The sequence below is a fragment of the Pieris brassicae genome, chromosome 1 (assembly GCF_905147105.1).
Source record: "Pieris brassicae chromosome 1, ilPieBrab1.1, whole genome shotgun sequence".
NCBI classification, from domain to species: Eukaryota; Metazoa; Arthropoda; class Insecta; order Lepidoptera; family Pieridae; genus Pieris; species Pieris brassicae.
This window is the reverse complement of record NC_059665.1, coordinates 3,764,307-3,777,973: the sequence shown is the minus strand read 5'-3', so window position 1 is coordinate 3,777,973 and position 13,667 is coordinate 3,764,307. Positions and strand designations below refer to the sequence as shown.

The 13,667-nt window shown below is 33.0% G+C and overlaps 1 protein-coding gene across 1 annotated transcript; it reads left to right on the top strand.

The window, feature by feature from the left end:
- Positions 1 to 873: 873 nt before the first annotated feature.
- LOC123720337 (dynein axonemal intermediate chain 3) lies at positions 874 to 4,216 on the top strand. Its single transcript, XM_045676903.1, has one exon. It carries the CDS (start codon positions 968 to 970, stop codon positions 4,214 to 4,216), a length of 3,249 nt encoding a protein of 1,082 aa, XP_045532859.1. The 5' UTR covers positions 874 to 967.
- Positions 4,217 to 13,667: the final 9,451 nt, after the last annotated feature.

Genomic DNA, 13,667 nt, shown 5'->3' with positions numbered 1-13,667 from the left:
TAAGGAAATTTAAATTATACATTACTAAATAATTAAACAATATAATATGATAAGTAAATAAACCGTGAAAAAATATTATTTAATTATATTTTAAGTATATTAAAACTGTCTCGTTATTTCTATTACAAATATTAGTATAGGTGACTTTAAAAATCTTAGTAAAACATTCCTTACTTTTTCGTGCCCTAGCTACGATATAATCTAACAACCAGTTCTCCCTTTTTTTCAGGTCCTAACAACGCATGCGTATAGAGTACGCGTCTACTGGTTACTAAGAAAAACAAACAGTGTTTGTGTACTCTAAAGTTAGTTTTAATGAACATTTTGTAAAATGAGCGAGTCAAGTAGCGAAGATGAAGCTAAAAACAAAATTGTGGAGATGCCAGTCTCTTCAGATTCCAGCCAAGAGGATGTTCTTGAGGGTATGATTTTATTTTAAGTACTATGAAAGTGTAAATGTCTATCTAACGTTATTAAATATTATATTTATATCCTATGGTATTATTTGAAGTATCGCAATGGAGCTGATGTTTATGTCTCACACATTTTTGAGTGTTTAGTTTTTTTAATGCTAGTGTGTGATATGACTTCAATGGCTACTAACATAAAAATATTTTCATCGGCCTCCCGGCTTTTTCGCAATGTTTGTGTATATTATACGCCTGTTTTAATATGATCTATAAATAATAATAGTTGTAGTACACATTAAGATAATTAACATCAAATTATTTTCCAAAAGTTATGATTTAAGTCACGAAATATGAAATATATCATTCAAAAAGTATTATTGTAAACATAATTAACCTGTTTAAATATTTTGAAGTCAATTGAAAGGTATGCCAACTACTGAATGTCAAATTTGTTAAACGGAAATACAATAATTTAAGACGTAAAAGCCCTATATTTTATTATTAAATTAAGTATTACAGTACATTTTACTTGGATAGGGCGAGAACTTGTGGACAACATGACGCAACAACCTATGCCAAGGAGAAAAAGGTTTATACCCAAATATGATGTTGAAGGTGTATACAAAATTGCTTTGGGCGAAGACACCCAAATTCAAATTGAAATAGTTATTGGAACGCATGTTAATGCCCAATTTCCCTGGAAATCAATAAGCAAAGCAAAAATTATGGAAACTATTGAAATGGGAGGGGAATTATCTGAACTTTTCCCACTGAAAGCGCAACTCGAAGCCTATCCTGGTGAGGAAGTGTTGATGGGCTATATATCTGATGAATCAAAAGACGTTGATGAATTTTATGTTTGCTGTACCATTGAGGCTAAAGATCATTGCAAACAACAGTCCGATAGATTTATAAAACGCCAGGAGAAAAAATTAGAGAAAGCTGTTCAAAAAAAGCCAAGGCCATGGAAAAGCTTAGGCAGTGAAGTTGAAATTAAAGAATTGCGACCTATTAATGCCAGACCTCTCTTAGAAATGGAGATTCGCGTTAAATTTCCTAAGGGATATGCACCTAAAAGTCTTAAAGTTAGAGATACTAATGCAAGTAGAGACGGTTACATAGAATTAACACCATATAGACAAAAATTTAATAACATATTTAGACGGAGAGTAGATTGTGCATCACAAATAACTCCTGCCCTTGTAAATGATTCCGCACAAACTGTGTTAAAGTATCCACAAAATATGTGGACACAATCTATAGCAGATGCATTAGGAAAAGTTGATGACAAAAATGCTGGTGGAGATACCGGAAAGGAAGGTGGTGGATTGCCTGCTGAAAAAGATGCTCAAAGTTCAGATGAAGGCGAAGAAGATGTCGGAGACGCGTCAGATGAGGTTGGCTTGATAGCTTATAAAAATGCCCTACTGCGAATGAGAAGACCATCTTATATAAAGAAAATTAATAATTTTATGAATACAATAAATCCTGAAATGAACTCTATAGTAGAACTTAATACAGTCATGGATATGTATTGCAATGATTATCCAAATTTAGTATCTGAACAAGCAGTAGACGTTTATGACACCATGACATTTGACGAATACGTATGTTTTACTGACGTAAGAGCAAAAGATAAGTATGTCTCATGTGCTGTGTTTCATCCAATGTGGTCTGGTATAGTAGCAATTTGCTACGCAGATGGATCACCAACAGTAATTAAAACAGCAACTTCGCGAGCAGATCCTATTCAAAGAGCAGTGTATGGTATAAATCCAGTTTTAATTTGGAGTCATATCGATAGTTTAATTCCAAAGCTAACTCTGGAATCTCCTCGAGAGGTTAAAATTCTTTCATTTTGTCCATTTAATGAAAATGTTTTAATTGGTGGCTGTATAAATGGACAAATAATTTTATGGGATTTATCCAATAAGTTAGAAAACGTTGAAAGAATGGAAGTATTAAGCGAAAAAAGAGAAAAGTACCGAATAGCTATGAATGCTCACATGGGTTGGATGAAAAATGTACAAGATAATGCTGTTGTACAGCCTACCGCTTTAACAAATTTAGTGACGAGCCATTATGGTCCTATCACATCGATTAATTGGCTTTCCCCTAACTTTACTGTAACACCTACTGGTAAATCTATATTTAACAAGGACCAGAAGAAATCACTAATGTTTTTCAGTGGTTCGGACGATGGTGTGATATTGATATGGAATCTTTCTGTAGAAAACGTAACTCAATTTGAAGGCAAAAAAGTAAAAAAATCGAAAAGAGTCCCAAAGAGACCTTCTGGGCTACTTGTTGATGTATCTGAATTTAAAGTTTTGGATCGAGTTTTGCAACCGTGTTATAAAATAGTTCTTGGTGAAGCTGGACAACCACAAATATTGCCACTACAAAGCTTTGGAATGGATGCTCCAAAAATTAAATACATTTATATCCCAAAAAACACAGGGTCTGGCCGTACATACTATACATTTGACATAGCACGACAATGTGAGGCTGACATTAATACAATATTATACTGTGGATCTCAACACGGTGAACTAATAAAAATAACATGGGATGGACATGAATTTAATACAGGAGAAGTTGTAAATTCGGAATACGCTGATATCAGCTACAGCTGTTGTATACATGATGGTATCATTACTTCAACTGAAAAGAATCCTTTCATCAATCATGTAACACTAACAGTTGGAGGTAAAATCTTAGCAATTTGGTCTGATAAATTATTAAACAAACCGTTGACGTGGAAAAAGCGGCCATATAGATTAACTGCTGGTATTTGGTCTTTATATAAACCTAGTTTATTCTTTGTTACTACATCTGAAGGTGATTTAGAGACTTGGGACTTGTTATTAAGGAGTGATCAGCCAATCGCCATACAAACATTATCTGGTAATATGCTCACAGGTATTAGTTTACATACACTTCCAGTAGCAAAAAATATGATTGGTGTAAGTGATGTCAACGGATCATTTAGATTATTTCTCGATCCACCCATATTTATGATTGAAAATCCTAACTATACAGGGAGAATGGAAGCAACCATAATACGCGAATTAAAAGTTATGCAATCGTTTATGGCTTGGCAAAGAGAGTGGATGTTGAATAATCCTCATATTTTACAAGAAATGAAAAGAAAGGAAGGAGCTCTATTAGCACTTAAAGAAGAAGAAAAACGAAAAGAAAGAGAGGAAGAAGAAAGGAGATTAGAAGAAGAAGCAGAAGCGCGAAGACAAGAAAAGTCCAAAGTAGTGGGCCCAGAGGAAAGATGGCAAAAAATTATACAAAAACTAATCGAAAGAACCATTGCTGTTAAAAAAAGAATTAACAGAACTGAACTTATAGAACACGAAAAGCCTCTTAGAGAATTGGAAGCTCAGCGCTTAGAAAAAGAAAGGAGAATGTTAGAAATTATGAAAAACCAGAAAACTATTTTTAATGACACTGTTGCTATTCTTTTTCCTGAAGCTATTAAAAAGGAAGAAAAGATTAAAAAGAGTTTGCTATTGGACACAAAAAGTAATCTAAAAAAATCGTATTTAGAAGAATATACGAATCTTAAAAATAGTTCATTAGCTACCGTCCGTGACAATCCATTTACAACCGCATTTTCATGGGACTCAACTGTAGCAGAAGGAACAGAAAGAAGACAGGCACTCAATGCTCACGAAGATTTCATTAAACTTCACCAATTAAGGCTAGATGAAGAAGGGATTGCCCCAGCACCTCAAACTATTACTGTAAAAGAAGTTGTAGAACTTTCAGAGGACCTTGAAGAAGATAAAGAATAGATAAAATACCCATTTTTTATTAAAAAAGAAAATTTATTATATGGATCATAAATAAATATTGTTTACACAATGTGTATTATTTCTTTAACAACTTACGTTACTAACAATTTGTATAAGTTCAAGCTACATTTTGTTACTGCTTAATTTTGTAGGTCTCCACTATATACAAAAAGAGATTTGAATTCTCACAAAATGAGAAAATTATATATCGTTTGCATTTAAGATATTTAATAATGAGATTGATTGCGCCAACCTTTTAATTAAATTTAAATTTCGTGTACCCTCCAAATACCCCAGACATTTAATTGTTTCCATTCTTACCGAAGAACATGTTTTGACCAAACCTCACCGATGTCCAGATTCAGCATTCTTATAAAGGAGCTAGGTATGTTATATATCAATAGTTGCTCCACTCACACTTTAAAATTGATTTTCATTTAGTTTGTGATTGTTAATTGTTTTATTTAATATTTGTATTATCTCTTTGTGTATATCATATTTGCCTATAAGAACTTGTCACATTAAAATTTGTATTTTGTGGTTCGTTTACCAATGTATAAGTGTGCAAAGCTTTGGCAAGCTTTCTCAATAAAAAAATGTTAAATACTTACAGCATTAAGTTCTTCCATGTCGTCACAGTAGAACGACGCTGCACATAGTGTTCGCTTCATAAAAATTTCGCCTTAGCACTGTTTCAAATGAATCTGTAAAAGCGATATGAAATACAAATTATTACTTAGGAATCCTTAATACCCTAACACAAAATATTAGAGAAATTTTACCTAGCCAAAGATCATAAATCTTTAAATTATGAACAAACTACATAAAAATGTTGGTTTAAGAGGAAGAATTGATATTTAGTAATTTTGTATATTTACGGGTGGGTTAAAATACATTTAACATTAACGAATTTACATACAGATAAATATACCTGTTTGGTATAATCGAATACTATTTAAATAACACTTCCTTATCCGACGTAAATGCAAATTAATTACAATATTACATAACTCAGTGTTTCGAATGACTCACATTTTTATAGCATTTGCGGTCAGTGTTGCGCGTTTCGTTTCGCTAATGAAATTTTATTTAAAAACCAAATAAGTAAACAATCAATTTGTATAGCATTGTAGTGATTTTAATAAAACATTAAATGTCTATTTAAGGCACCTGCATAATGTTCGCTGTTAGTATGAATGTTAGCATTTATTTAGAGAATTAAAATAAATTTAGTAATGAAAATGATTCTATAGTCGGTACTCATAAAAACCCAAAGACAAAGAGATTTAAGATTGTACTTCCGTGCCAGAATGCATTACCTTATTACATAGTTCAATGGGAGTTGCGAGCAAGCCACAGCATATCTATTATCTAATTTACTAATGGACTGGGTATATGGGACTTTAATGAGAATAAACGATGCTTGGGAATAGCGCTTTTGCGTGAAAAGGTAACATGATACACCTAGCCATCGATCGAACTATCTAGGCCGCTCTGATTACATCATTAATATGCCAACTCGACTCTTAATGTTTATATTATCTACTTAATCAATACGTGACTTCCTAAAACATAATTAGTTTAGTTGTGTCATTTTAACTTAAGAGAAATAGTATATTTTAAAATAATAACTCTAAATCATCAATATTTTAGTATTATATTATATCAATAGTTTCTAAGGACTGTTCCGTTCAAAAGTAAGAGTCATTCGTTTTTTAAAAATTTTTCCGAATTGGATAAGGGCTTTCAGGAACTTTTAATTTATATGGACATTTTTTTTTGTACATAGGACGTTTACGTTTTATTACCTGCTGCTAAAATTGTATTGAAAGACAATCTTCTATATTTAGCGAAAAAGAATTCACTTATTTTAATTGCTTCGCAAGCCCATATCGCTTTCGTCGCGTATTTTATATTTTCACAAAATTCGCAACTTTTTTATAAATTTCTCGTTAATATTTTAAGTATTTTCATCGTGTACAGCAAACAATGTTAGACTTGCTATTGCTGGCTATTGTAAGAAAAGTCTCCATTGACTTCAATTTGGGTTTAAAATACTAAAGACTGTACGGCGACTTTAAGTTAATAATTTTTGCATTTAATATATATTAGGGTATATGAAACTAAGTGCCATTTATACTCTAGTATTTTTGGAGGTTTTATTTTTAATTGTTTCTCTGTACTTATTATTGAATAATTGTTTACTAGTCTCAATCACTAACTTTAGGACTTTCATTAAATGCTATGAATAAAATATAATGTACAATTCATAGTAGTACTGTTACTGTTTTTGAATTCCGTAAGAAACCGTAATTAATCGAGCATATACGAAACCGGTTTTATGTAACTAACTTATAACTTCTATTTTCTCAATGGCTTTGAACTTCACTCGAGCGTTATATTTTTGGCAAGGAACGAGAAATTTTCATCCAAATAGGTCATTTATGAGAAAATATTGTGTAAGTGTAATATATAAATTATGGGTTCCTTTAACCGCAATTTTTTTTAATGGTTAAATTAAATCTCCATAATTGGAAAGGTCCAAAATAGAATTGCGCTTGGTAGTTAACGCAGAACGTTACTTTGTCCTGGGTTTGATTCCACAAGGTTTAAAAAAGATTGAATGAATAAGACGCATAAGAGAGGTTTATTGCCTATTCTTCACCTTCAATATAGAACCAATTACTTCACTGTAGTTATGTATCTCAGAAGTGTGTTGGTGTTGAATTTAAATATCAATTAAATATGTTTAACAATTTACGAATTTTCTGTTTCGAAAATAATTACAGGGAAGATCTAAACACAAATTCTTTAATAAGGTAAAACGAGTTCCCGTATTTTTGTAGCTCTTATCTAAACAACGTATCTTAATCATTCTTTCTAAGGAGATAATTTAATGATAAAGGTAAATTTCAGAATTTAAATTTGATTTTATGAAAGATAAATTAGTGTTTAGATCGTATTATTTCTTAATATAATTATGTGGATGTGGATTCTTCCTATAATTTCCAACACAATGGAGTTTCTAATACCGTGTACCGCATCGGTAGGTGCCCTATATTTATTCTAGGAAAACAATATTTTTTAACCTAAGGAAATGTATATTTGAGTTTTCCCAAATAGAATACAGTTATACAAACTTTTTATACAAGCGGATCAAATTTGTACAAATATATAAACATACATTCATAATTTATTTAATTATTGAATAAACGAACGATTTTTGGAAGGATTTTTTTTTATTTAATACAAAAATAACTATGAAAATATATCTGAATTAAATTTTTCAGTTTTATTAACATTAATGAAGGCTTTTATTTAAAATGTTTTTAATCTAATCATTATTTTTAACATTGACGCAAATTGCATGTATTTTTCGACGTAAATGATTTTTTTAAGTAAAATATCTGTAAAGAAGGAAAAGGCCTTCGTGGCTTCGTGAGAAACGCACAACACTTGGAGGTCCCTGTGTTAGGTTTTCAAAACAACTCTTTGGCGTAATACAGGAATTTAAACATACACAGTTATTATTTCGACATTACGAACATTACTCAAGCGGAAGTAATAAGCGTCATCGTTTTGTATTAAGGTATAATTTGTTGTTATTCTTAAATAAATGACAGACGTACTAATTGTGTAGGCAAGAAACTTCTGTGCACTAGAATTTAATCGGTTTGCTGCACAAGTGCAGAGTCGATACGGCCCTATCATATACCAAAAGCGCATTGTTCAAGATCATTGCTGAGATAATTTTTTCTCATAATTTTGAAATTTAAAAATTGTTTCTTTGATGTAAAACCCGGAGGTTGCGGTAGACCTAACTGGCTGAATACCCGATATTTATCTCGAAAAACACGGAACGAACGTACAAAAATCATATCAAGAAGTGCTCCTTCCAGAAGCTCAGACGTAACCTGGGCACTTGGCAGGGTTTTACTTAGTGACCTAACTGCTCCGAGGATGGTCACTGGTCGTTGGGAAGCCACAGCTATGCAATCCACTGTAAGTAACCACTGTACGGCTCTGGCTGGTCACACGGCAGCGACACATCGATCAATGGAGCTCCAAAGATTAGTGTATGTTGATGCTGAGATCAAGAGAGAATATGCCAGCGCCGGAGTAACGACCTGTTTTTGAGCTATCAGTATACGTAGCTCGGTCGATTGATCACGATCCTCTTCTCTCATTTGTAAATGATAATTCCAATTGAAAATATTATGTCGATTAGCAATCCTATCACAGGGCATGGCATTGATAATTAAAATAACTGTGTGTATACCATGGTAGTTTCTTCCCCATAGACCTAGGTGATGGTTATGGCAGCTAGTGCCACATAGTGCTGTATGTAGATGTCATTTTGGTTACAATTTGCAGGTGATGCTCCACGATTAACGTTGGCGTTTTTTTCATGCAACCGCTGGCGGTGGAGAAGTCAAGCCTTTGGAAGCGTCCTAGTTTCGTTATTGCTGTTTGGAGTTCCAATATCGACCACCAAACCTAGGCACCATAAGCTAGAATTAGTTCAATTAGGGCAGTTTATGGCCATAATGTTATTTCAGGCGATAGATTTCATTCTCTCAATAAGTCTGAAGGCCCGCTTCATGAGATCACATAAGGTGCATTCGAAGTTCCCCGATATTAAAATAGCATTGCCATCAGGATACCCACCATGTAGAGACTGCTAGCATTACGTTCTGTTATCGCTGACACTAGATTTTACAGTAGCAGTGACAGGACACCAGCATGTTGGCAACCTCTGCTGACGATACTGCGTGCAGTGGTATTTACGGTGATCTATTTAGCTCGTTGTTTCAACATGTTATTGATCCATTCTGTAAGAGTGCCACTCCACATGTTTCTGCTTATACTCCTGAGATCTGTTTATAACCTGAAAGCTTCATTGGAATGATCTTTATTTCTATTTCCGGAATAACCATCATTACCATCATCATTACCATACCATCATCATAATCAGCATCGTCACCAGAATCATCATCATCATCATCATCTATTCTTAGAATATTTTACATTAACATATTATTTATTTACTTATTCCAACTCCAACAATTTTTGAAATCAAAACGGTTCAAACCAATTTGTACGATACTAGTGATTATACTAGTCGAGTTCGTCGTAAGTAAGAATCTTCTTACTAAAATGTCGATGTGTAAACAGACGCAGGAAATTATCGCCTAGCGATAAATCCCTGGCGATTCTCGTATGATATAATCATAGGCGAGTATTTAGTTATTGTCTGTATGTAAACATTTTGATACGATAATGCTACGGCGATTATTGCTGACGATAGTCGCGTACGATTTCTGGCACCAAAACGTGCGAGAAAATCTCTCCATCTAAATGGGCCTTTAGTAATAGAACAAAAAACAAAAGGCAGTTTTGATTTATTCATAAACAATGTTGCCAAAAGAAGACTCTGAAGTCCGTTACTGGCTTACGCGCTACGCTTTTTCTTGAAGGACTCTAAGTGCTTTATGCTATATAACCTCTACGGGCAGTTTTGGCTAAGAGCGACCAAAGAAAAACCCCAACGTGATGGAACTCAGCAGGTATTAGTCGGTAGTTCGGTAAACGAAGTTGCATGCACTACCAATTATAATATAAAGTGATTTAGAGGCAAAGCCACGAATGAAAGTCAAAGTTCTATACAGTTTCGTAGTTTGCTACGTTCAGTAATTAGATATTCTACTTACGTACAACGGAAGCGTCTCGTTCAAGACTAAGTAGCCAATTTAACGCAAAACATAATTAGCCTTTTACCACAGGAAGTTTTATTGAGACAAAAACTTAATCAAAAATCCAAGGCTCAGACAGATTTCCCAATACCATTTTTCTTCATATTACGCTCATAACATAAGTCTGTTTTTCATACATGCCTACGATTCAATAAAAATTCCTGCAATATCTATCGCTTCAAAGGTAACATAGCTTCATTTAAGAGGCTAAATGGTTCGGGGTTTTTTTTCGATATTAGAACACCCGAGTATAATACTTATTAGCAATTTTAGAACGCTGCTGAATTCTTTATGTATAAATAATGTTTTTGTAGATGCAACGTTTTCGATGTCGGCTCCCAGTAATATGAAAATAAAATAGGGACTGTATTTAAGTAAGGAAATTTGTAAAAATAGATTGTTAAATATTATAATGGTAATCGCTTGGCCGTGGATATCCACAGTATGCAATAACTGTATTGCCAGGGAAAGTTTATGATTTTAATAATCACACACAACAATTTTATTTAGTTTTCGCTTGTCGTGCTCTTTTATAAAACTTTGTTCCAAGTTTGTTAAAGTGTTTGTCAATCTGTATGTTTTCACAATGTTGATGTATATCTGGAGCAGTGTTGGCCTTGTGTCTTCAGCGTGTGATCCTTGTAGTCGTTGGTTCGAACCCTGGCTGTGCACCAATGGACTATACAGTCACATAACACTAGCGCGTAAGGAAAACATTTGCATGACAAAATTCTACGGTGTGGGGTCGAGCATATAAGGCTGATCACCTCCTTGCCTATTATGAAATCAAATTATATCGAAACTTGTACAGAAATCTGACGCCCAGAACTGGTTGTAGCGCTACAGCTAATAATTAATATAATAATAAAGTCAGTTGACTTAATATATTCACTAAACGTAAAAACCCGATCACACATATCACATCATAAACATTATTGTAGTATGAAACAAATTAATTGTTTAGTTTTAATAATGTAATTAGATTTACATGTATGAGCACTTTAGTACTTTTGTCAATATGTCAATAAAACGTAAGGTCATGGCACGTCTGTCATCAACCGGCGTCTCTTGACGTAGAAAACGTAGAAATCGGTATATGTTATGTCTCAAAGACAATATATACAATACTTGTGAATAAGGAATGAATATTTAAGCTTGTATATTCAAGTGAATTATTGTGAATACTTCACATCGTTTATAAATTAGAAAATCATTATTTTGATGTTTTATTAAAGATACCGATTCTTTCAGCTTATAAAGATTAATGTTCTATCATAATATTGGTCACAATAACTGATATGAAAATCAAAAATCAAGTGCCAAAATTTTACACGGGATATACTAAAAAAAAGACAAAACCACGGAAATCAGTCTTCCGTCAACCTCATCTTGTTCGAATGACAAATACAGTTCAGTTTAACGTCTAAAAGTCATTATACAAGACTAAACGAACAACTTGGCTTTTGTACACTGCAACAAAATAGCATTCGATTTTCTCAGGTCGATTTAATTGTGTTTCAATGTATGCAATTCGAATGTTGGAATCTTTTTGTACTACATGGATGTTTAAGTAGAAAAACAACTTACGACCCATGATGCATACTTAATCTATAATGTACGTGTGTTAGTATGGACTTATGGTTGCCAGCTGTGGGGCTGTACCAGTAATAGTAATATCCAAGTAATCCAACGATTCCAAAACAAAGTGCTCAGGGGAATAGTCAATGCTCCCTGGTACATTCGCAATTACGACCTCCATCGGGACCTTAATGTAGAGGACTTCACCACATTAATAAAAAAGGCTGCTGGAGCACACGAACATAGGCTCCACCATCACGTGAATGTCGAGGCTATTCAACTCCTTGATACCACTGACCTAGTGAGAAGATTGAAAAGGATAAAACCATTTGAACTAGTGAATTAGTGTTAGTGTACTTTAATATTAAGTGCTAAACAGTGAATGAAAAAATGAAAACACAAGAACAGAGTGTCTTCCCTTTAATAGAGACTATAAGTAGCGTTATTGGACACTTACTTATTACAATCCTTTTTAGTAAATTAGGTTAGACTTAAATTACTTATTAGTCTTAAATTAGGCTAGATTGTAATGTTCCATGATGTCGTAGTAAAGACACATGAATATATATAAAAAAAAACGTGTGTTAATTAAAGAATTTATAGTTGATATAACAATAACTTTGGTCGCTTTTACAGCACTACAAAGATTTTGTATATACTAAGCTAGGTAAACGGTTGCATTTGGTGTTACTTATTAGTCTGGGCCTCAGATTTCTGTATCTGTCAGGTGATCGTCCTTTTCTGCCCAACTATCGGGTCTAAGGTTTTGTCGAGTTTTCCCATCACCGAACGAGCGAGTGATAAATGCGCACATAGATAGACAATCCATTGATGCACAACCGGGGTTCGTATATTAATTCAATTTGATCTGCTAGAATCAATTCGATGTATCTACATTTATGCCTGGCTTCACATCAAACGCAGTCGTGCCTAGGGGACAAAATTCGGAAATAATTGTAATAATAGAATTGTTTTGCGTGTTATGTTTTCGTAAAACAATATTTTCGCGTTTTATTGATTTATATAATTTGTATAAAAAAACGAAACTAACACTTCTTCCGCAAGGTATTACGTTTACACATATTTTAATGTAATCACAAAACAAATTAGACTACTATTGTTAAAACCATTAAAAAATATTAAGAATTTATTGTATATTTTTCCATTATTATTTATAAATCTTGTTTAGGGTCATCAAAGTTTCGATATAAAAACTCACCAAAGTCATCAAACCCATTTCAAACAAGCGACACAAAAACACTTCACAACGAACAATATAACGGCTGTGGTTTGAATATTCGTTAGATTCGTTAGTATCCGTTGTAACGGCAACGCGGGTGAAAGCTTCGAAAGCTTCAGCCGGACTGAATGAGTCGCTACTGTTTTCATGAAAGAGGAATTACAAAGAGTCCAATTTACTCCCATTTGAGGGTCACTTATAGAACTGGTCGATTGACATGTTTGTGTTAAATTGTGTAGATTTATCTGTAAACGTATATGCTTTATTTTTACAAAAAAAATTGCACAATTTTAATGTTATTTTAGACTATGGAGCAATTTAACTTACTTTATATAACCTTAAATTTTTCTGTATAAAAATATGAATAATGCGACCACTTTCTCAGCGTTAGATTCAAGAAAGAATTTTTAAAATAAAGCCCTGTATTTTAAACTTGAGGTTTATTTAAAATATGGAGAATATAGTTTTATAAATTTTCTGTATATGTGATATGAATTACTAAAAGAAAGCAACGTCATTCGCCACTCCTAGAAGTAGTTTACTTTTTTATTATTTTCAAAATAATGTACTACTATGATGTTCTACGTTTAGAAGATTGAGCATATTTGAGTGTATTATTATGTATATTATTCCCAATTCCTTTGATTATATACCTAAAAACGTGTTTTTAGCATAAGATTCTCACTTATCATCAATAAAACGATCTTATCAACATCTAAGCTAAAGGTAGGGAAAATTAGAATAAAGAAATACATACCTTATATCCTTAAACACACTATAAGCATCAAATGGTTCAATATTGTCACGTTTTAATATTTTCTAAGTGACTATGTGATAAGAATAAAGCAAGATGTATAAACAGTGGGTACCGCTGTCTTAA

What these genes read in the sequence shown, in the direction of transcription:
- LOC123720337 (XM_045676903.1), top strand. Translation starts at nt 968, where the DNA reads ATGACGCAACAACCTATGCCAAGGAGAAAAAGGTTTATACCCAAATAT.